Here is a 20471-nt window from a genome sequence, read left to right on the forward strand (position 1 = left end):
ACACCAGTGAAGATAAATAATTGAAAAAAAAAAAGTTCAGCACGCTGTCTTGTGGGGTCCAGATGACCCCAGTTTTAATGTAAACATGCCTAGGATAGAGCAAGGGTTATTCAGCTTAATAGATCACTCGATTTGTCATCTACAATCCAACCAGATCGATCTGTTTGAGGCAATTTGTTAACTAAATCAACCTATATCATTATATAATTTTAAAATCAAATTGGAAAATTTGGAGTGAGGCACAGTAGTTTTATTTTGAATTTTTTGCCAAAGATGTCATGGATCGTATTGTCAACCACAAATTATTATATGAATCGTTAGACTACTACAGATTGGAAAATCCTTCAGAAACAAACATGATTTTTGTCTGAGTTGCAAGAGGTCTGTTGCATTCCTCAGTAGATGGATGATTGCTGTCCTCTGTTGCGCCCTTCATAGCCTCTAACAGGTGGAGATTGGTAGGTAAACATCCAGAGAAAGAGGCTACACACTTCTCAGATCGCCTTGTTTGTTAATCCTAATATTAGCTGGCGTTAAACACATTTATCCAGGTTATGATGTAGTTTCTTCCCCCCTGCTTGGTGGAATAGTTGGCGTCCCTTTACCCCCTTTGACTCTTCCAGTCTCTTGTATTGTCTTTGGACAACACAGGGAATCAATGTGAAAGAGGAACATAAACTCCGGTGTGCTCTAAGGTCAGTTTTTGCAGAGCTCAGCTACGTCGCTCGCATGTATTAGTGTGTGATTCTGTGTGAGAATGTTTGTAGCCATGAGATTTACTGTCAGTGCTGTGTGTGTATATATGTGTGTGTGTGTGTGCCATTCTACATTTGGCCTTGTGCCACACCGTGTGGAAAAGGGTGCTAGTGAGCTGTCTGAGTAATTGGTGCTTACCTGGCAGGCTTTGACACACACACACACACACGCACACACACCAAGACACGAGCAATGGATTAGATGACATTAACTGTAGGAAGAAATGGTATAATTGAATCCTCGTGCACCTTTCTTGCTGGTGTCTCTGCATGCGCGCTCATGTGTGACAGTGTAATGAGGGACTATGTGTTACACACAACACATCCCACCCTGTCGGAGGCTGTGTGTATGTGTGCGAGTGCACAGAGCTGTCAGCCATCAACTCCATCATGAGCAGAAACATACATTTTAATATTTTACCCCCCACCCCCTACTTTACAAGCCCTGCCAAGGTCCTTTCCTCCAGGCTTTCAGTGAGCACAATCTAAACAATGAAAACGGATGTTTTAATCTGCAGCATAGTAAACGAGTAAAACTGTAAAAGTCCTAAAAATATTAGCAACATTTGGCGGGGTTGTGAATTCTTTGTCTCCTGACTTTGAAATCACATTAAGCCTTAGTTCTGATAAGACTGAATAGGGGCTGTCTGTGAAAAAGAAAATTGGGCAAACCTGTACGGGGTACATAGGAGGTCGTAGACCTATTGATGAAACTACAGGGGAAAAATGTTCATTCATATTTGATTTTTTTTCGGCCTGGTGCGAGCGACAGATGTTTCAGGTGAGACGTTCTAAGAGACACTGGTGTGTTGTAAGGAATTTTCCTTTTTTGAATCCTGTGGAGTGTTGTTCATAAGATAAATTGTCCGATATCGTTCGGACACCCTACATATCACCTGCATACCCTGTGTGCACGATCAGTAAGGGGCCAGTACTCACTTACTAATGGCGAGACTGTGCAGTAAGGACACCGTATGATAGCATCATGCATACGTCATAAGTACGTGGTTACTACACACACGGTTATTGGGCATTTTATTTTTAACAAAGCTCCTTGAGGTGGTCGTACGGGCCTCAAGGAAACTGCAAGACACACCTACACTTCTCTTAACCCTTGTGCTATCATGGGTAACTTGAAGTTGGGAAAGGGGTCATCTGGACCCCACAAGATAGTGGTGTCTGTCCACCTTCATCCACATTTGTTATGGGATGGATAACACGTCAATGTAAGGCTGGAGTCATCTGGACCCCAGCCTTACATAACACAAGGGTTAAGATGCAGCCACTCTTCTCTGTGAACCTTCACCGGACCTGAAATTTCTAAAGCACGCCCAAAGGTCAACCCCTTACAAGTGCATATGACTAATCCTTTACATGTTCAAGCAGAGCTATTGCATAGAGTAGCATCTGATTTCTAAGAGACGATGATTTTATTTTTTGTGTTAGACTCACTCGGAAATGTCACTTAGGTGTCAAACGTAGGTTTGTTTGTTTTCTTTTGAGATGATAGTTTAGTTGATGCTAACACTGAGCAACTTTTTACTGGTCAAAATAAAGCTCTGTATGCTTCCAGAGCTAGACATGATAGATCATCACCAGTAAAAAATGTTTGATTAATTTGAGAAAACCTTCTACTGTCATTTGCTTTACACAAAGACTCTTGGTCGTCTCAGTTGCGTTGGTTCTGCAGCTTGAAATCCTTTTTTATTTACTGTTCACTCCTGTTGAAAATCAGTGATGTCACTGTGATGCTCTCTGCAAATAGTCAAAACATAATTTCTTGGTTTACTGCTTTACTGGGAAAGGGAAAAAATGATTATATTTGATTCCCAATGGAATTTAAATTTCACATATTTAGCATATATTAGACTTTTTCGCCCCACAGGGGTTTGTACAAAACTTCAAGTAACAGCTGAAATGTGCGTGCCCTGTGGCTTGACAACACAAACTCCATTTCCCGTTTACATTATTTATTAATACCTCTCCATTGTTGCTTATGTCCTAATCTCATTTCCTTTAGTCATTAGTGTTTGACATCAAACACAGCTGCTAGTGTGGTGAAATAAAGCAGCAAAGGCAGAAGAGAAGTGTTATTGCTGCTCGACTCTTGTGTCTCACAATGCGCTGGTATTCTCTCAAGCACGGCAGAGTTGAAGCAAATGCTTTCTGTGATTTTTTTTTTTTAGCCGGTTTACTGTGATGTGCTCCGAGGAAATGCAATACAAGGCCAGACAAAGCTGCGTTTTAGAAAAATGTGTGTGATCTGCTTGGCATTCACTTCCTACCCATTCATCGTGAAAGCACCCTGCTATTTTTTTCACCAAAGAAAAACGCAGGCGGCTTTTGTTGTTATGCAAATTCATTGTCGTGTCAAACTGCAAGCTAATGTAATGTCATGGTAGTGTTAATGTCATGCTGGAGCACACTGTAAAGCACATCATAGCTCTGGGTACTGTCGTTCTGGGGTTCTAGGCTCGGTTGGAATGAGTGAAGAAAGCAGGTTTTCAACTTTCATTTTTTTTTTGCCTTCCTTCACACCTGAGTGTACCAGCCAGGATGTTTTATGCACTTGAAATAGTCATTTGTGGAACTCAGTGGCTGCATTAAAACATCTTTATCAAATAGAGTTTCTTAAAGAAACCCAGTAACAGTTTTGGATGCATAAAGTAATGTACACACCAATGCACATTCAAGAGCTCACAGCACTAAACTGGCAATCAGTCAAATGTCAAAGTTGTGCAAATCTCACGAATCTTGCTCCAGGCCATAAAATTCCAGTGGAGAACAAACTGAAAATGAATTTCTCCATCATGAACAATTTTCACATGGTTGGCACTTCCGTGAATTAAAAAGGATGGTACTCGAGTCCCTTATTGGTCAAAGTTTGACTGGTTTAGCTTTTGAGGCTCTTTCAATGGCTGCAGACTTGAGTAGAGCCCAAAAGCAGATCTGGAAACTTGCTAAGAGACGCGTGAATGTGGGTTTTGAAAGCCTGAAATGCGCGTAGACTTTTCACCGGCAGTGGTTACTTTTCACGCGCCTTACCAAGGGCGGTGTGAACATTGCATAAGAGTTACCAACTTTTCCACATTTTACCTATCATCCAGCGGCATCTCTCTTTAAAAATTGAAATCTTACTTGCATTTGCCTTTCTTTAGAGAGAAATACATTTGAGAAACCAGGTTGCCCTTTGATTGGTATGAAGGACATCATCAAATCATGTAACTTTTGCTTAAAGAAAATCTTTAGAGTTGAACTACAACAGTTGTAAACCACTCAAATACCAACAATACAACTTCATCTTGATAGAGTAGACACTTAAAAAGATGAAGCCAAGAAAAACAGTCAATGTTTACTTAGCTGCTGAAGTCGGTAACCCAAGCCGATCTGTATTCTTCTCGTATTAGTACCCTGACATTCACACAGTTACTCTTCAAGGTCTAGGATCTAAAGCCTTTTAGAAGGCAAGGTCATGGCTCCATTGTAGCGTTTAGGTTCTATTTTGTGTTCCCTGTTTTTCATGTTTTTAATATGGAAGGGAAGGTATGTGTGTGATGAATTCAAGTCTGATAACAGCATCAAGTGGACCACTGCCCACTTCCTCTGAATCTTCGTGTACTACCTAGACTTACATGTTTTTGGGCTGAATTAACATAAAAACTGCCTTGAATCGGTAAAATGCGGTCACCATCAGGACATTCTGCACTGAAATGTGTTATTTAACTGACTCGCCTCCTTTCTCTTTTTGTTTTCACAGGATGATAGTGATGGGATCCCGTGGTCAGAGGAGCGGGTTATGCGAAAGGTCCTTTATCTCTCCCTAAAAGAGTTTAGGACAGCACAGAAACGGCAGCTGGATGGAGACTGTGCCACCAACTCCAATGGTGGGTTTGAGTTCTCTTATTTATTGACTCTTGTCTTAAATCCTTTGGAATTTGACATTTCTTTGGAGACGACCATCATTTGTTGTCCCTTCGTCCTCTGGCACAAAAAGACAACTGGACTGTGTATATTTTTTAGATTTATTTTCTACTGTTCTTCAAGAATCAAAATGAAGAACTTTGAAGGTGGATAGACAAGTCAAGACTCTGTTTAACTGTTTTTTGCAGGTACTTTAGTAAAAAACAGGGCTTAAAATTGAATCAAGAGACTGAACTCCATTCCGAATCCACTAACAGTTACAGTTGTTGTGGATTTTTGTGCACAAAGCAGAGGTGTTTGAGTGCAGCACTTTGAAAAAAAATCCGTCACTGTGTCTTAGTTTGACACCGGTGCTCCTCCAACACAGAAGAGAGTGGAAGTTTGAACTTCAGACGTTCCTTAGAAGTTATTCTCAGCAGACAGGATCACAAACTGAGCAAAGATACATGATGGGGGAAAGAAACAGGCTTTTAATCCCACTATTCACCCTCCTTCTGCATTTGTATTAAACTACGTCTTTTTTTCATACTTTAATTTTTTTTCCTCCATGCTAGTGCTGCCTCCTGTATTCATTGCTTGTGCATATCTGCATGCTTAAATTGCGCACGGTCTAGACTTTTGAGGCATGCTGGGTAGCTGACCTGATCGGCTGAATAAAAAAGGGACTCATTAAAAAGCTGCAGCGGCCCGTTTCACGGGGACAACGACAGCAGCCCGCGTCGACACAAATGGAAGCCGGGCTGAATAGACGATCCTGCTGCTTTGGAGCACTGTAGGTTAGCATTGTTTTGCATGCTGCACGAGTGGCAGTTTCCCATCCCACATAGACGTGATGGTGAAACTGTCAGCCATTTTGGAGTATCAGCCTCAGCATGCGTTTCATTCTGAATGGGTGTCCCCTGCTGTTTTGGAGGAGTGCAGGTTAGAGGCTCTGGGCTTGCATTGGAGCTCGGCTGGTGCCACAGCGGTTAGTCATACAAAACCATTATTACAAAAATAGTAGCTATTTTTAGAGACAAAAATAAACTATAAAGATAAATAGGAAAGAAATTATTCTCTTCTTAAAACTAGTAAAATGTGTTTTAAGGAAGAAAATTGTCTTTTTTTTCCCTTTCCAAAAATAAATATTTTCTTTATCTCACGTGTGTACATCGATTGTTTATAATTATATACATAAAAAATTATAGAGGATCAGAAAAAATAACACCTTATTTTAGACTTAAGTCTCTTACAGAAAATCTGTTTGATTTGCTTTTTGGTTTTCTCATAGTGAAGGAGATGGATGTGAAAACAGAGGATACATACAGTATTTTTTGCACTACAGGGTTCATTGGATTATAAGGCGCACATTAAGTAATTTGAAATATTTTTCAATTTATGTCAAATATAAGGAGCACCAAACTATAAGGCATATTATGCAAAACGAAAACGTCATAGATAAGTCAGTCTGATATTGATAACTGCGTTCTGAATAATTCTAAAACTTGTTTGTGACATGCTGCACGTTAGCCGTGTTAGTGTCTTTATATTAACTGTAACGTGTGACTAAAAAGACTGGTACAGTTAAAAGAAAAAAAAGTTACTGTGACTACACTAACTCCCAACCTTGTTAGTAATATGTAAAAAAAAACAGTCCGACACAGTTAGCTGCTTTAGCTTTGACATTGTCACACACTAGCTACTTTAGCTTTGACACTGCTAAATGCTAGCTATTTTAGGTTATTTAGAAATATTCCCAATCTTGTTTGCAACTCAGGGAAAAAGAAAAAAAAACGAGACTGGCATTTTGACAAAACACCTCTCAAAATCCCATCAAAATTGGTAATGGCAGCCATATAAATTCATATATAAGGCGCTCCGGATATTAAGGAGAACTGTTTTTTTTTTGTTTGTTTGTTTTTTTTTGTCCATCTTAAAGTGCAGAACATACGGTAGAACTAAGACTTTTATTAGTACAACTGGGACTTTTTACTGATACTCATCTTTGAGGAAATTATTTATTTAAAAAAAACGTGAGATTTTTTTTTTTTTTTCTCTTCTTCTCCTTGAATAAGAGAAAACCTGATTCTGGACTATTTTTGTTAGGAGCAATAATGTCCAAATAAATACTTCCCTTTCCACTTCTGTGTAAGTTAGATGTATTTGATAATAATCAGGCCTCTAAAGAAGTGTTTTTCTCAAGTACCCTTTTGCTTGGATTAAAAACCTTGAGTCAAACTACAAACAGAAATACGAAAAAAAAGGTCTTGAATGAGAATCAAATAAATGCAAAGAAATAAGTATGTCATGATATTTTGTATTTCTATCTACCCAGTGTGAAACCTTGGGCTGTTAGGATTTTTTTATTTTTATTTTATTTTACCTTTATTTTACAAAGAAATCTCACTGAGATTAGATCTCTTTTTCAATGGAGACCTGGGCCAAAAGGCATCAGGATGAACACAGCTGATTTTCTGTTAATGGTAAACATTTTTAGACCAGTTGGGTGAAACAGAAGGATTCCCTATGGTACGCTGGACAATCACAGGTTGTGGTTTGACCTAAAAGTTCTTGATGAATTTTATGGACTTTCGGAGACTCTGGGGGAAATTAAAAGTTCTGCTTTTGTGTTTTTTTTTTTAACTGATACGGCAAACTCCTGGAAAGCCGGAACAGATTTTGTGAAGGCTTCTCCTAGTAGACTTCCATGTTTTAGTGTTCAGTGTTTCTTCTTGAGAAGAGGGTTTGGCAGAAGGTCGGTCAGCTGTTTTAGTGGGTCTTTTCTTCTTACCATCTTCACTTTGCCCCCAAACCAGCGATCAAGCCATCTTCTCGGCCTCTTCATCTTTAGGTCTTGGCACCCATCCATCCTCAATGCGCTTCCTGCCTCTCTGTCTCCTTCCTTGCATTATTTAACAAATGACATTATGCCCTTCTATATCCCATCTTCCGCTCATTCACCAGCGCATCCTTTGCCCACCCACATTCCTCCTCTCTCTTTTTTTTCTCCTCCTCATCCGTTTGTCCTTCCGCTTGTGTCTCACCCAAGGCAGGGCTTGATTTCACATCAATAGGACTCTGGTTACTGCCCTCTCCGCAAAATCCTGTCTGTTCTCTCCCTCTTGCCACTTAATCTACTTGATTTGTATCTCCAAATCCTGGTTTCTTCATCTCAAGTCTTTATCCTACCCTCTCGTCTGTTCATCTATCACGTCTCTTTCATTTGTTTTGCTCTTCCTGTCCTCTGCGATGCATTTTAGCCTTTGTAGTCCTCAACTTTCTGTCTCTCCTTTTCCATTCTCTTGTCCCCCTCCCTTCCTGTCCATATCTTGTTTGCTGTCCTGTTGGTGTCTTATCATTCTAGCTATGAGCTGAACTCACAAACTCTCTCTCCTGTGTTCTTTTCTTCACCCCTTCTTGCCTTCCTTTCCATTTTCCTGAGAGCGATTGATGGGCATCCTGGCTGGTGGCCAAGCCGCCAGCAGGGCTGAAGAGGATGGATCCTCGTTTCTGACTCCCCTCTCTTTGTCCCTGTTGGGTAGAACGTTTCAGCTCCCGCCCGTCCAATGGTTTTTCTGCATGTCACGCCGTTTCCTCCACCGCTCAGTCTGCTGTCACTGCGCCGTCTCTCTGCATCTCCCATGCTGCCAGCAGCTTGCACCGTAACAGTGGCAGCTGTGGCACTTCAAATGGTGCGAGAAACCTGTTCTCTTTGTGGCATCACTGGGTAGACTTGTGCAAAAAAAAGCAAAGCAGGAGATTCAGAGGACTAAATAACAGAAGATGTCTTGCTTCTAGCCACCAGATTGTTCCTCTTTCTCGCCTGCTCTTCCCCTACGACGCCCAAACCATTACACAATCCCATTTTCGCCTTTGATGCTCGGATTTATAGCTTTGAACTTGCGGAAAACAGATGCCATGTTTCAGAACTGCACATTGTTGTAGGCTTTGTTCTGCCTTGTGGTTCAAGTGTCATGCTGTGTTTGATGTCCACTTTTGGCAGGAGCAGTAATAAATTCTGGATGATTTCTGATCATCTTGCCAGGCACCTAATTTAAAAAAAAATGTCTCTGCTCTGAAGAAATGCTTAAAAATTATCAATTATCTTCATGATGTCAGTAAATTGCAAAGGCTATACTGCATTTTCCACACTAAAAGCACCTAAAGGCTTTTTTTGTTTCATAAAGCAACAGTGAGTATTATAATCCGGAGTATTTTATTCATGAATGAATTACTGATGTCAAAGCGATTTTGAGAGGTACCCAGCACTCTGTCAAAATGTTTGGTTGGGTGGTATTGTGAATGTGCTAACGTGTTAAGGAGTTACGGTTAAAGTGAATGTAGCTAACGTGTAGCAATGTCACAAAGTTGTTTTTTTTACATGTTACTAACAAGGTTGGGAGTTAGCGTAGTCACAATCACGTTTGTTTTAACGTGACTGTAACAAGGCTGGAAGTTACAGGTATTGTAAAATATGCCAACTAGTATCAACAACCAACATGCTAACTAACATAAGCTGTTGCTTCTAACGTAGCTAACGTCTAGTCTCCTACAAACAAGGTCTGGACTTACTGTAAGCGGAGTTAATGAAGTCTAACTGATGGATTTAGCTGCGACTCTTGTGACTTTATGGTTTGATGCGCCTTATATATGCCATAAATTTGCAGACCACTCATTGATGGTCAGCTTTATAATCTGGTGTGACCTATAGTGCGGAAAATACAGTAATGTAAAGTCTATGTTTAGCTTATAGGATTAAATACTTTAATCCATTAACAGCCATAGTCTATTTTGTCCGCTAGCATCACTGAATGCTCATTCGCAAAGGAAGCTGACACATTTAGTTGCCCTCGATTTAAAGGAACATGGTGTTTATCAGAAATAGGCTCTAGAGACAAGTAACTATACTGTTATTGGCTCCAGTCAGGGTCTCTATTTTATCTTTGGTCTGCTAAATTTGGCAGGGAAATCCGTTCTCTTGTAAAGCTTATCATTATAGTTGCAATAATAAGCCTATAAATTCACATTCTTGTCCGTGCCTATTGTCTTTTTAAAGGCATGACTACTCAGCTGCAGCTCCGCTCATTACTGCAGCTCATGCTAATAGGCTCATAACAGCCCTGTGATATGCAGTATTATCCCATGTTCCTGTGCTCGCTCCCTCTCGGCACAGAGGTGTACATAGTGCAGCGACGGGCTTAGTTAAGCACACCGAAATCTGATTAGGCCCCACCCACCCCTCCCCACAGGAACAGCTAGGGTAGTATGCTAGCTCCGCTGCTCCGAAGTGGAGGATCCCAGGAGCTCGCGGCTCCTGGCCCATCCCCTGTCTTCTGCTTTCCAAAGATTTCCAGCTCTGCCTCTCAGACGGGTGCTCATGTGCAACCAGCATATGTCAAACAACTCTTTTGAGGAATGGGGGGAGATGGTTGGAGGGAGACGACGAGGCTGGTGAAATGGGCCTCTTCTTGTTTGTTTGGATTCTCCGGGGACATGATGCGTCAGTCATTTCCTCAGCACAGTTCAGGTTAATGAGCTGCTGCGCGTCTCGTTGGCGAGATGTCATTTTAAAATTTTGGTTGTAAAATATTAACTTCTGTTAGGGAGGTCATGGTGTCAACTTGGGGAAAAAGCCTCTTATGGCCTCTTCAATCACTTTTACCATTTAGATTCGATTATGTTCATTACACTGGTTTAACCCTTTTAACACCTGGCTGGCCTCGGCAATGTCACATTCTATGTACTACTGTAAGTCTTCAATCATTTATGCAATTCACGTAATCCCAACGGATTCTGACGAAGAAAAAAAGCAGCTTTGTGTTGATACACTTAACATTAGTAAAACTGGGTTACATTGACTGCGTAAATGTGAAAGCTGCTTTTCCCAGCTTCAGAATTAAGTAAATTACGTTGGAAGAACATCAACATTGGAGTTACAGCACCCATGTTAATACATTTTGAATGAAACAATAGATTCATTGACAGTCTAAACATGTGGAGTGTTCAAGCCCCCACATTACTGTAGAATGATTCATCCCTGGCCTATAGACATAACCGCTATTTTTGCACTGGTATAAAGCATTACCGACATCGCAACGGCTTTACTCATCACGCCGGCTCTTGTTAACTCTGACCGCAGAGATGTCTGGCAACTATTCCTCGGTGTTCTGACCTGCCCTGTGAGAGCAAATACATGCATGTGTTTAGTCAGTCTTTAGCACTGTTTCAGATCTGTTTTTTATCTACTCAACAATTATTCATCTTGACGTGGTCTCTTGTCGCTGATCTTTGAAGTTTCATCCCCTTTCAAAGATGTCAGTGCCCAGACTTGTTCAACGCCGATTTCACCACGAGGATATTAGTCAGTCTGCTACGTATCCTAACCTGCGCTCTTCTGCGGCGACTCACTCGACTTATCTTTTTGACACTTTTAGGAGTTTTTTGTGTCTGTTGGAATACAGATTCCTGATTAATGAAGGGTGTGTTGGGGAGACTTGACGTCTGCAGTTAGTCACTGGGAAAATATCAAGTTCTAAAATGTAGTTATTGAAAAAGCAGAATTATTTCTTTAGATTCTAATATGTGTGAGTCATAATTGATATTTGATTTAAAAAAATGACTAATTAGATAATCCTTAAGAGCTCAAATGAGCCAGTGCCAGTATTACGTATTTAGTAGCAAATCTTTATCAAAGTTGTTAAATGTGGTTAAGGGCTATTCATTAGAATTCTGTATTGTTTTTTAGGGGGGCATGATAAATATATTTGTGTTAAATAAATTTAACACAAATATGGGAAACATAAACAAGGATCATTTTCTCACAATGTAACGTCAAAGTATTTAAATTTGCCATAGTTCCTTGGCGGGTTTTAACATGTGTCTATCAGTTTCCTAAGGAAAGCTGTGAAACATTTTGAAGTCAAGAATACGGATGAAACTCAGAACAAAACTACACAACTGTCATAATTACAAGAGAACAAAGCCTTAAAAAGTGATTTATAGCAATTATTGATAACGCCAATGAAAAATGCATCTTCTTTTACATTAAAATAGCATCCATTTGTTAATATTTTGGACAATCTATTAACAAAACTGGCAGATTATTTACACTTTTTATTAATGTTTCTTTTAGCTGAGAAAGAAAAAGCTGTTTTAAAAAAAGTTTAAAAAAAAATTGTTAGGTACATTTAAACCAACAAGGGATAATTGGGAAACTTTCAGTGTTTAAGCAAATGGGAAAAATTCCAACACTGATTGTCTTTAGAAGACATCTCTGTTTTAAGAGACATTTTCTTCAACAGTTAAAACTCAAAATGCTTTTGTTCAATTAAAGAAAACTGAGTTTACTAAAGTGCATTTAAAGTTTCCCATTGAAGCTTTTCTCTAATTTTGGGGGGCTTCATAAGACCTGAATCCATCATTGTAGCCTCCTCCTTTCTTCTATATAACTCTGAATAAAGTGAAGTTTGCTCACTCGCACACTAAAGTCAGACAGCCATCTGTGACGGAAGAACTGCCCATGAGGAAAGTGAGCCGTGTGATATCTGCTTAATTCACTTGTCTCCCTTAATTACCACCAACTTCTCCTCCACTCTTTTACCTCATTTGAATTCTTCGTGTCGGTTGCTCTTCTCTTAGTTAAGGATCCGTCTGGGGCTTTTTTGTTGCTTGTGGTCGCGTCCTACATAATTAATTAAGGCTTTCGCAACTGGATGCACAGAAAATGTAAAACTCAGCAGTACTTGTTTTTCTTTATATGGTCAGTGGGCTGCAATTGTTGATTATTTTCTTTGAGGAAATTAAGAAAAAATGCTGATGAGGTTGCAAAAGTTGCATTTTTGTTGGTTTGTTCTAATTGAAGTTTTGAGTTTCACTTGAATGTACATGAATTGATTTCCATTTCAACACCACAACAATGTCAAATGTTTGTCCACTTCAAGTCCAATTTTCTTAGGTTATTAAAACATTTTTAAAATGAGTTTTTTCATAAATTTCCTGAATGTAAATGTCTACTTTTTCCCATATCAATGTCATAAATAAAGGTGCTTCCTGTCACTTTTTAACCAAAAGCAGGCTATCAGCTTTAGAGAAGTGTGTTTACTCTAATGATATTCATGTTGTTTTTAGGTTCTCTAGCCAATGGACAGCTGAATGGCACAGGGTCAAAGGGCAGCCACAAAGAAGATGGGTCCTTGCGCTCTCAGGGCCTGCACGGGAACAATGGCTACGGCGAGGATAGTCCTGCAAAAAAGAGGTACATGTGTGACCACTCCTGCTGCTTTCCTGCATCAGCACAACACATAAACCACCATTTGGAACAACTTTCCCAAACTAAAACAACGCTTTCTCTAAATCTGTACACACCATTCGTCATCCTCTTTGTATTTTTTATTCCATTCGATCTCTTTGGTTGCACCGTTACCAGCAAAAGTGAAACATTGATTTATAAACTGAGGCAAACACTTTGGTCATATTTTCCTGCTGTCTTGCTGCTTTCGATTAAAATGTTAGAGGTTGGGGTTTCATGTCTTAACACAGATGTACAAACATTTGTAAAGCGCGGCTCTCCTGCTCTGAAAACCAAACACTTTGAGATGTTTTTATTCTGGCACTGCAAAGAACTTCCAGTTGAATTAATAAAGTACTAAAATTTCTGGGTACTATATTTGGTGATTCCCAGCTTGATCCTTTTTCTAGTACAGCATATATCAAAGTGTACATTGCTAAAAGTGGTTAAGGATGTGAAAAATGTCATCTTTTTATGGGAGAATACACAACTTTTCTCGAATAAACATGACAAAGAAATGAAGGATTTCTCTTTTAGGTTTTCCGTTGGCAACGTTTTGACAGATTTGCCGTAAACAAATCTTAACTGGAGTTTATAGCATACTTAAAATGACGGCTCTGTCAGAGCTCATTCTTGAGCCAGTTTATACACAAATAAAACACTTCTTTTATTGACAGCCAGCCCTGCTGGCAGCAGGTGTGTGTGTGTGTGTGAGAAAGTGTGTCTGCTTTAGCAGTGTGTGCGTTTTTGTTGGGCCCAGGATTCCTTGCACACATTGACAGGACATCCAAACAGTGTAAAGCGAGAGGCGGAGTCCGGCGGGGGCGAGGGAAGGGGGCCTGGACTGCAGCAGATGTCCTTCTGTAATGAGCAGTTCAATCCCCCCCCAATTCACTGCGTGTTGAGCATCTGCCCGAGTCCTCCTCGCCGTCATTTGACACCGCGGCCTCCAAATCTCAGCGTGGTCATTACGGGCTTTCATGTACCTGGCCTTCAAACAGGTTCATGTTGAACTGCAAATACATGAGGAGGGTTTTTCAGGTGTTGGCTTGGGAGGCTGTAGAGAAAGCTTAAGCCTACAATTACAGACAGCTAGAACCCAATTAAGCAAAAACCAATTTACTTGATTTATTTCACGTTCATCCTGAACGGTAGTGTTACATGTTACTACTGGTTAGTAGTTGGCCCTAATTCCTATGCCAGGTTCACACTGGCTTCATCAACATGTGTTCAGGCGACCACTTCTAAGGAAAAGTTTATGTAAAAACGTGCATATGTGCGTGTCGGGTTTGTGCATTCAAAACTCTCTTGTTCAAACGTCCCTATACAACTTTTTGGCAGAATGCAAATTCTTCCCCTACCCCTCCTCCCAACACCTCCAACTGTAGGGACATTAGAAGGGGTAGGGTTGACCGAAATCAACTAATTTTTTAAGGGCTAACCCTTGCGGGATGCCGCGATGGAATATTATGTGTTTCCAATCACTAGCAGCACGTGCCAACGTAACTTACCGGCGACTGTTGATGATGTCATCGGGTAAAGGTGATGTCCAAATTGGAAGACTCTGGCATGTCCGAATTCACACCCTTACTACTAAATAACTACTTAGTGTGGGACAATATTGTGACTTGGATTTAAAAGCAATTTGTACACAATGCTCACTACTTAACTTTCGTTTTGCTAAACGCTGGATATGATGTCACCGATTTCAAGAAATGAAAATCGAATCAATATGCAGATTTGTGACTCCACTGTCTTCTGATGATGAAAATGTGGATGGTTTTTAAAAAAATTACATTTTGACATGTTTTTTTTTTTTTGCAAAAAATGTTCAACTGAAATGCATTGTGGTCTATATTTGCTAATGTATTAAGCATTGATGTATGTTAGTTTTTCACAGAGACGTCTTGAAAATTTCTAGTGGACTTGATTTGGAAATTGTGGATTTGGACAGCACTACAAAATGACAAACGCACTACATAGTGCATTACATAGTGAATACGGAAGGAATTCAGACATAGCCACCATGTTTCCATAACTCTCCAATTAGAGGGCTAACTGTAGGGGTAGGGAGAAGCTGTAGGGGAAGAATTCGGATTTGGCCTTAAAGTTTGTTTTTATGTATAAAACATCTAGGTACTGGGCACACATTGAAAGTTAAACCAGTTGAACTTTGACCAATCGGGGAGTTGGATTCAATTGTGACATAGAGGTAGCCTCCTTTTCAATTCAGAGAAGTGCTAACAAAATGAATAATTGCGGTTTGTGCCCAGTCGGAATTATACAACACCGAGTCTTTTATATATCGGATTTGAGCTGTGAAAAGCAAAAGCCTGGAGTGAGAGTTGCACTGCTTTGACATTTCACACCAGACCCATCTGTTGGCACACGAACTAGTATTATTGGGTAGAGACAGTCCAGTGCATGCTAAAAGAGCATCACATGCCCGGTGTGTACAGTTGAGCACCTTTATTCTTGAAGGACTTTGGCTTAGATAGACTCTCTGTTCCCAAACATGACCAACTGTGATGATGACAAACTGCTGGCATCAGCCACGCAAATAAAGGAGGCGGAGCCACTTCTCACATCCTCCTTGACAAATAAAAAGTTTGCCAACAGAAGCTGATTGGATGAGGCGTAGACTGAAGGGGGGAACACTGGGTGGGGAAACGGAAACAGACGGACAGGTGCGAGCGATTTTTGGCAGGAAGGCGGCTCCCCTTTAGAAGTCTTTGAGATCGACTCTGTGTTTGCCTTCCCATGCTCTCGTTGAGTGGTAAAGAGACTGGCAGCACATCCCGACAAACGCGCCAGCTCGCTGTTGTCCTCTCTTACCAGCAGGACCATATCCTCCAGAACTGACGCACTTTGCCAAGCGGAGCACTAAAAATCCTCACTGACATCATTACAGTCCAGCACTCCTTGTTTGTCTTCCATCCTTGAGTTAGACAAAAAAACATATTTTTGTGACTAATTACCTTTTCCCATAATAGGATTTTATTCTGAAAAATTTCTGCATCACAAATGCAGTCTAAAAAAAAGCATTTTCCCTGACATTGTGGAAGCTGTTGGACTATTGCAAAAACTAAAAAGTAAGAGTATTTTTTAAACCCTGTTTGGTGACTAGTTCCATGCGGTTGACGTTGCATGTCCCACGGGAACACTGCGAGTTGTTCTGCGCGTGACAGTGACAAAACTTCTTACGCACTGCAGAAGTGTGAGCACAATTGTGTGGACCACAAGTTGAGTGTTTCTGGTCGACTTCTGCACTGGGTTTTGTCATTCCCTCTTTTCTTTACGTCTCCCCTCCTTCCTCAGTGCTGGACCCCCCCCAGTTTGGTCCTCTTTGAATCTTTTTTCTCTGGTGCCTGAGCCAAGGCACACACTCAGCTGCTGCTGCTTGTTTTGTTTTGACTTAATGAATGCCAAGTGTGTGTATACACACACACAGTTGTCTAGCATGAGCAGTGACTATTGTCAGTAATGCATTATCAGCATTTGCATTTATGACGGAGTGCAACACACATTGACTATCATTAAAGGTGTTAATTTGTATGTTGATTTCTTTTTGATAACTTTGTGGGAAATCTGTATTCACTCCAACACCAACAACTAATGAAGAAAAGACAACAAAGTCTGGCACTGATGGGAAAATTGCGCACACACTTGATTAATAGACAGCTGATTTGTGTTTTCGATTGTTGAGCTAGTGTTAAATTCACATTCAGAAATAGATGGATATGTTTAAAATTTGACTGCAAGTTATCAATTCCCATGCTGTCCTTGGGTTTTGTTTTAAGTGCTTTTGCTACCTTTTGATGCTTGAAATGTCATTAGTTTCTGGCTGTGCACATTCATTTTTCTTTCAGGTCATTAGTCTGACGAAACTTCTTTTTTATTCAAATTTGCACCCTGAACGTTGATATCAGTCACAGAGACTCTTAAAAATACAGTTTCTGCAGAGTTTCGTCTGTCTGTAGACAGAGTTCAATCATCCACCACTGTGCACACTATCATCTCCTGATGAGTGAAACTTCTTTTGATTTATTGACATTGCTTAGGTTTTTACAGATGCTTTGGCGCAATGTAGGTTTCATACAGCTTGGGACAGTGTGGACTTGAGCTTTAGTCACATACACCCGTATGGGTGCTGCAGGTTTTTGGGTTAACTGGGCCTGTGGGGGGTTGTTGAGAGGAGTGGTTGCATTTTAAAGGTAGCTCAGGTGTGTCTTGAAGTTGATTGTAAGACCCCTCAATCGACTTGGCCTAGAATGGAACATAAGATTCTCGTTCGTTTGGTAAGTGCAACATAAAGTAACCCTGAGGCTAATGGAAGTTACACACACTTATGACAGGTCTATTGTTGTCATACAGTGCTCTTATATTCTAGTCTTTAGTATGTCGCCCTGACTATTGTGCAGGAGAAGAGTGGTCGACCTCTTGGAATATTGCATGTTCGACTCCCACCTTGACCCCCCAGGTGCCAAAAAGTGCTTGGGCAAGACGCGGAACTCCATATTGCTCTAGTATTGGTGCCATTAGTCGGCAGTGGAGCCGCCATCAGTGTGTGAATGGGACTGTGACTGTAGAGCGCTTTGGGATTTCTAAGAAGCTGTACAAGTATACACTATTTTCCATTTTGACTCTATATGTTGAGAGTACAGGCTTTTTACTGACTCCCATGCTAATGTTCCATATACTGGATGTACATGTAATATGCTCGCACAAACTATGTTTCGATTGTCTAGTTTTCTAAGTTACAAGAGTCAGGCTAGATGCAAGGAGCACCAGTTAATACATGAAGTAAGGGGACCCTTGACAAGGGGTCGGACCCCGTCCGAAAGATGTGTGAATGTGTGTAAAAAATCTGTATGATGTGCCTGCATCTCGGTTTCTTCACCCTTACTTACCCTTGCGTGTTGCGTAGGTGTTTGCTACAATCTGTTCCTCGCAGCATACCCGTAGTCAAAAATGTGCACGAACATTTTTGCTCTGTAGACTCGCTGAGCTGTCAACGACCTTGATATTATTTCATGCTGACCACCTGTGTGCCTCATACAAGTTTGCCCATTTCTCCTCTGTTGACAACCATTGTGATAAAGTCTTTAGCTGACTTTCACATGAACGCACCTTAGGATTGAACCTTGCAACCTGGGTTCAATTTTAGATGGCTATTTTGTACAATATCCTTCAGGAACCTTGTAGTTTTTGCCTGGAACCTTTGGATCTATTGGTATTTATTCAAACAGTGTTTGAAGTCCAAAGGGCTGATATCTTAACATTTGAAGTGACTGTAAGTCTTCATTAATCAACATCCAGTTTTTGTTATTTTTCGTAAAATTTTTTTTAATACTTTTCAGTTCAATTTGTTCAGTTTAATCAATAGGTGTATGAAAACAGATTTCCCAACCAAACTAAATTGGTTTTGGATGAAATTCAGAAACATTAATCGATATTTAATCAAGTTGTGAATTGAATCGAAGTTTAGGCTTGTCAATCAAAATCAAATCAGTTCGATATTTAACAGATATCCAGTATCATCTGTAAGCCCATTTCAAATATGTTGACTTTCTCCTCATCTGCCATTCATACACTCTCCTCCTCGTATACTGCACTGAAACCCACACACACACGTTCTATTGAGACCTTTTTATGGAGCTCTTTGAGGCTCTTAATGGTCTCATCTCAGGTTTAAAAACATGTCTTGTAGTGTCGCTTTCACACATTTTTCGGGACGTTTGAGCAAAGCTGTAGAACATAAAACACCGTATGCCGTTACATGCCTCACAGTCATTGTTATTGTAACCTGTCCCAGTGAAGTACCGGGTGTAATTTGTCTGGGCCTAATGCGGAGAATGGCGAGCGAAACATTTGTCCTTGTGGCAGCCTTGACTGGTAGACTAATGAGTGTTTATTTGTGTTTGCTGTATACTTGCGCGGTCTGTGACCTGGTTCTGAGTGTCCGCATATGGGGTCTTAGCAGGGTTGATTCCTCACTTCTCTCCATTATCATAACTTATACTAGTACAAGGAGACAGAAAAGCAATAAACCCATTGAGTTCAGTGCATGCTCATTTTGGAATTATCTTTTTTGGGAGTTATTTTCTTGAAAACTGGTGTCATAGTTTTTCTTTTTCCGTTTAAATGTTGTTGTTTTTCAAAAAATGTCAAATAATGACTAGATGGTTGACAAAAAGCTGACTTTTTCCTAGTTTTCTGCTTGAGGTGTAGACAGCAATCATGTCAACATTTAATATTTATGTCAGTATAAATAAAAACGTTTCACAAAGTTAGCAAACTCATGCTGAAAATGTTTTATTTGCTGACTTGGCAAAGAGTTTTTATTTGAACAGACAGGTTGATGAACGAGCTTAAAAGTGCATGGAGACTTTGGTTAAACGGGGTCACTTTGTCAAGATTAATAGTTGCATATTAACATACATACACTTTAGAGTCCTAAAACATAAAGTCGAACACTTGGGATGTCCCTGTGAGGGTGAAATCGATCCAGGCTCTCGCGCACACATGCTTTCTGAGAGCCAGCTGCAGCGAGGCAGGACTTTATCAGGACCATGTGGGCCATCTGGAATCGGTTATTACAGCCCCGAAGGTGCAGAGTCAGGCTCATGGCTCCGCTCTTCAAACTGTAACCCTCACCATAAGAGGGAAACCATTGCAAGATTCTCCCTTGTTCTTATCTGTCAGATGTAATTCTGTTAAACACCCCAAGATCACAGCTAGATGTGGAATACCTTAAATATTATTTCAGATTTGAATAATTTCTGTTTATGGCAGCTTTTTTAACTTTTATGCTTGGTTCTTACTGAAGATTTGGAAGTCTTTATTTTAATAATTGTTCACATAACCCTGGAGAGTGTGAATGTTCACAGTATTGTTTTTAGGAAAAAGCAGCTCATGTTTCATGATAATTATGGAACATTTCTATGAACCTAGATTTAATTTTGACGAATTTTGCATTTCCCAGACAGACTTTTTGTTTGTTCATTCTGGTCTGTAAATACAACATTCACTGCAATTTTTATAAAAATGTGCTTAGATGATTCTGTGTAACAGTACCCCCTCAAAAAAAAAAAAAATATATATATATATATATATATATATTGTAAGTATTTAATGTTATGTTTCATAAAAGCAAGAAAACTGATTGGCTCTTGCACATGCAAAAAGTTTGAACACCCACTTTTATGAAAAGAAAAAAAAACATGATATTCACTGGTATCAGTTTCTTTTCTTTTTTAACCAATTTTATTTTTGCTTTATATTTATAACGTGCAATAATGCATGTAACTTCTAAAATAAATATCTTTTTTGACTTTGTGAAATGTAATTACACCGAGCTTTGGCTTCATTTAGGAGGTTATAACATAACAGACTATAACACCCCATTAAAGGCAATGCCAGTATATAAATCTACAATCAAATTTAGTATACAATTTAAACAGAAGTGGGTGGATCTCATCTTTTGTGTTCTTTATTTCTGGTGGTGTTAAATGTGTCTGCTTTTAACA

General features: G+C 39.9%; 1 protein-coding gene across 1 annotated transcript in view; it reads left to right on the plus strand.

Moving 5' to 3' along the window:
* Positions 1–20471, plus strand: part of jarid2b (jumonji, AT rich interactive domain 2b) — a gene marked incomplete at its 3' end in the record, with an annotated part of 101062 nt that overhangs the window by 51088 nt on the left and 29503 nt on the right. Inside the window, 2 exon segments of the mRNA XM_024294410.2 lie at positions 4513–4639; positions 12783–12909. Coding sequence (XP_024150178.1) covers positions 4513–4639; positions 12783–12909 — 254 coding nt within the window.

This window comes from Oryzias melastigma, linkage group LG11 (genome assembly GCF_002922805.2).
Source record: "Oryzias melastigma strain HK-1 linkage group LG11, ASM292280v2, whole genome shotgun sequence".
Classification (NCBI taxonomy): Eukaryota; Metazoa; Chordata; class Actinopteri; order Beloniformes; family Adrianichthyidae; genus Oryzias; species Oryzias melastigma.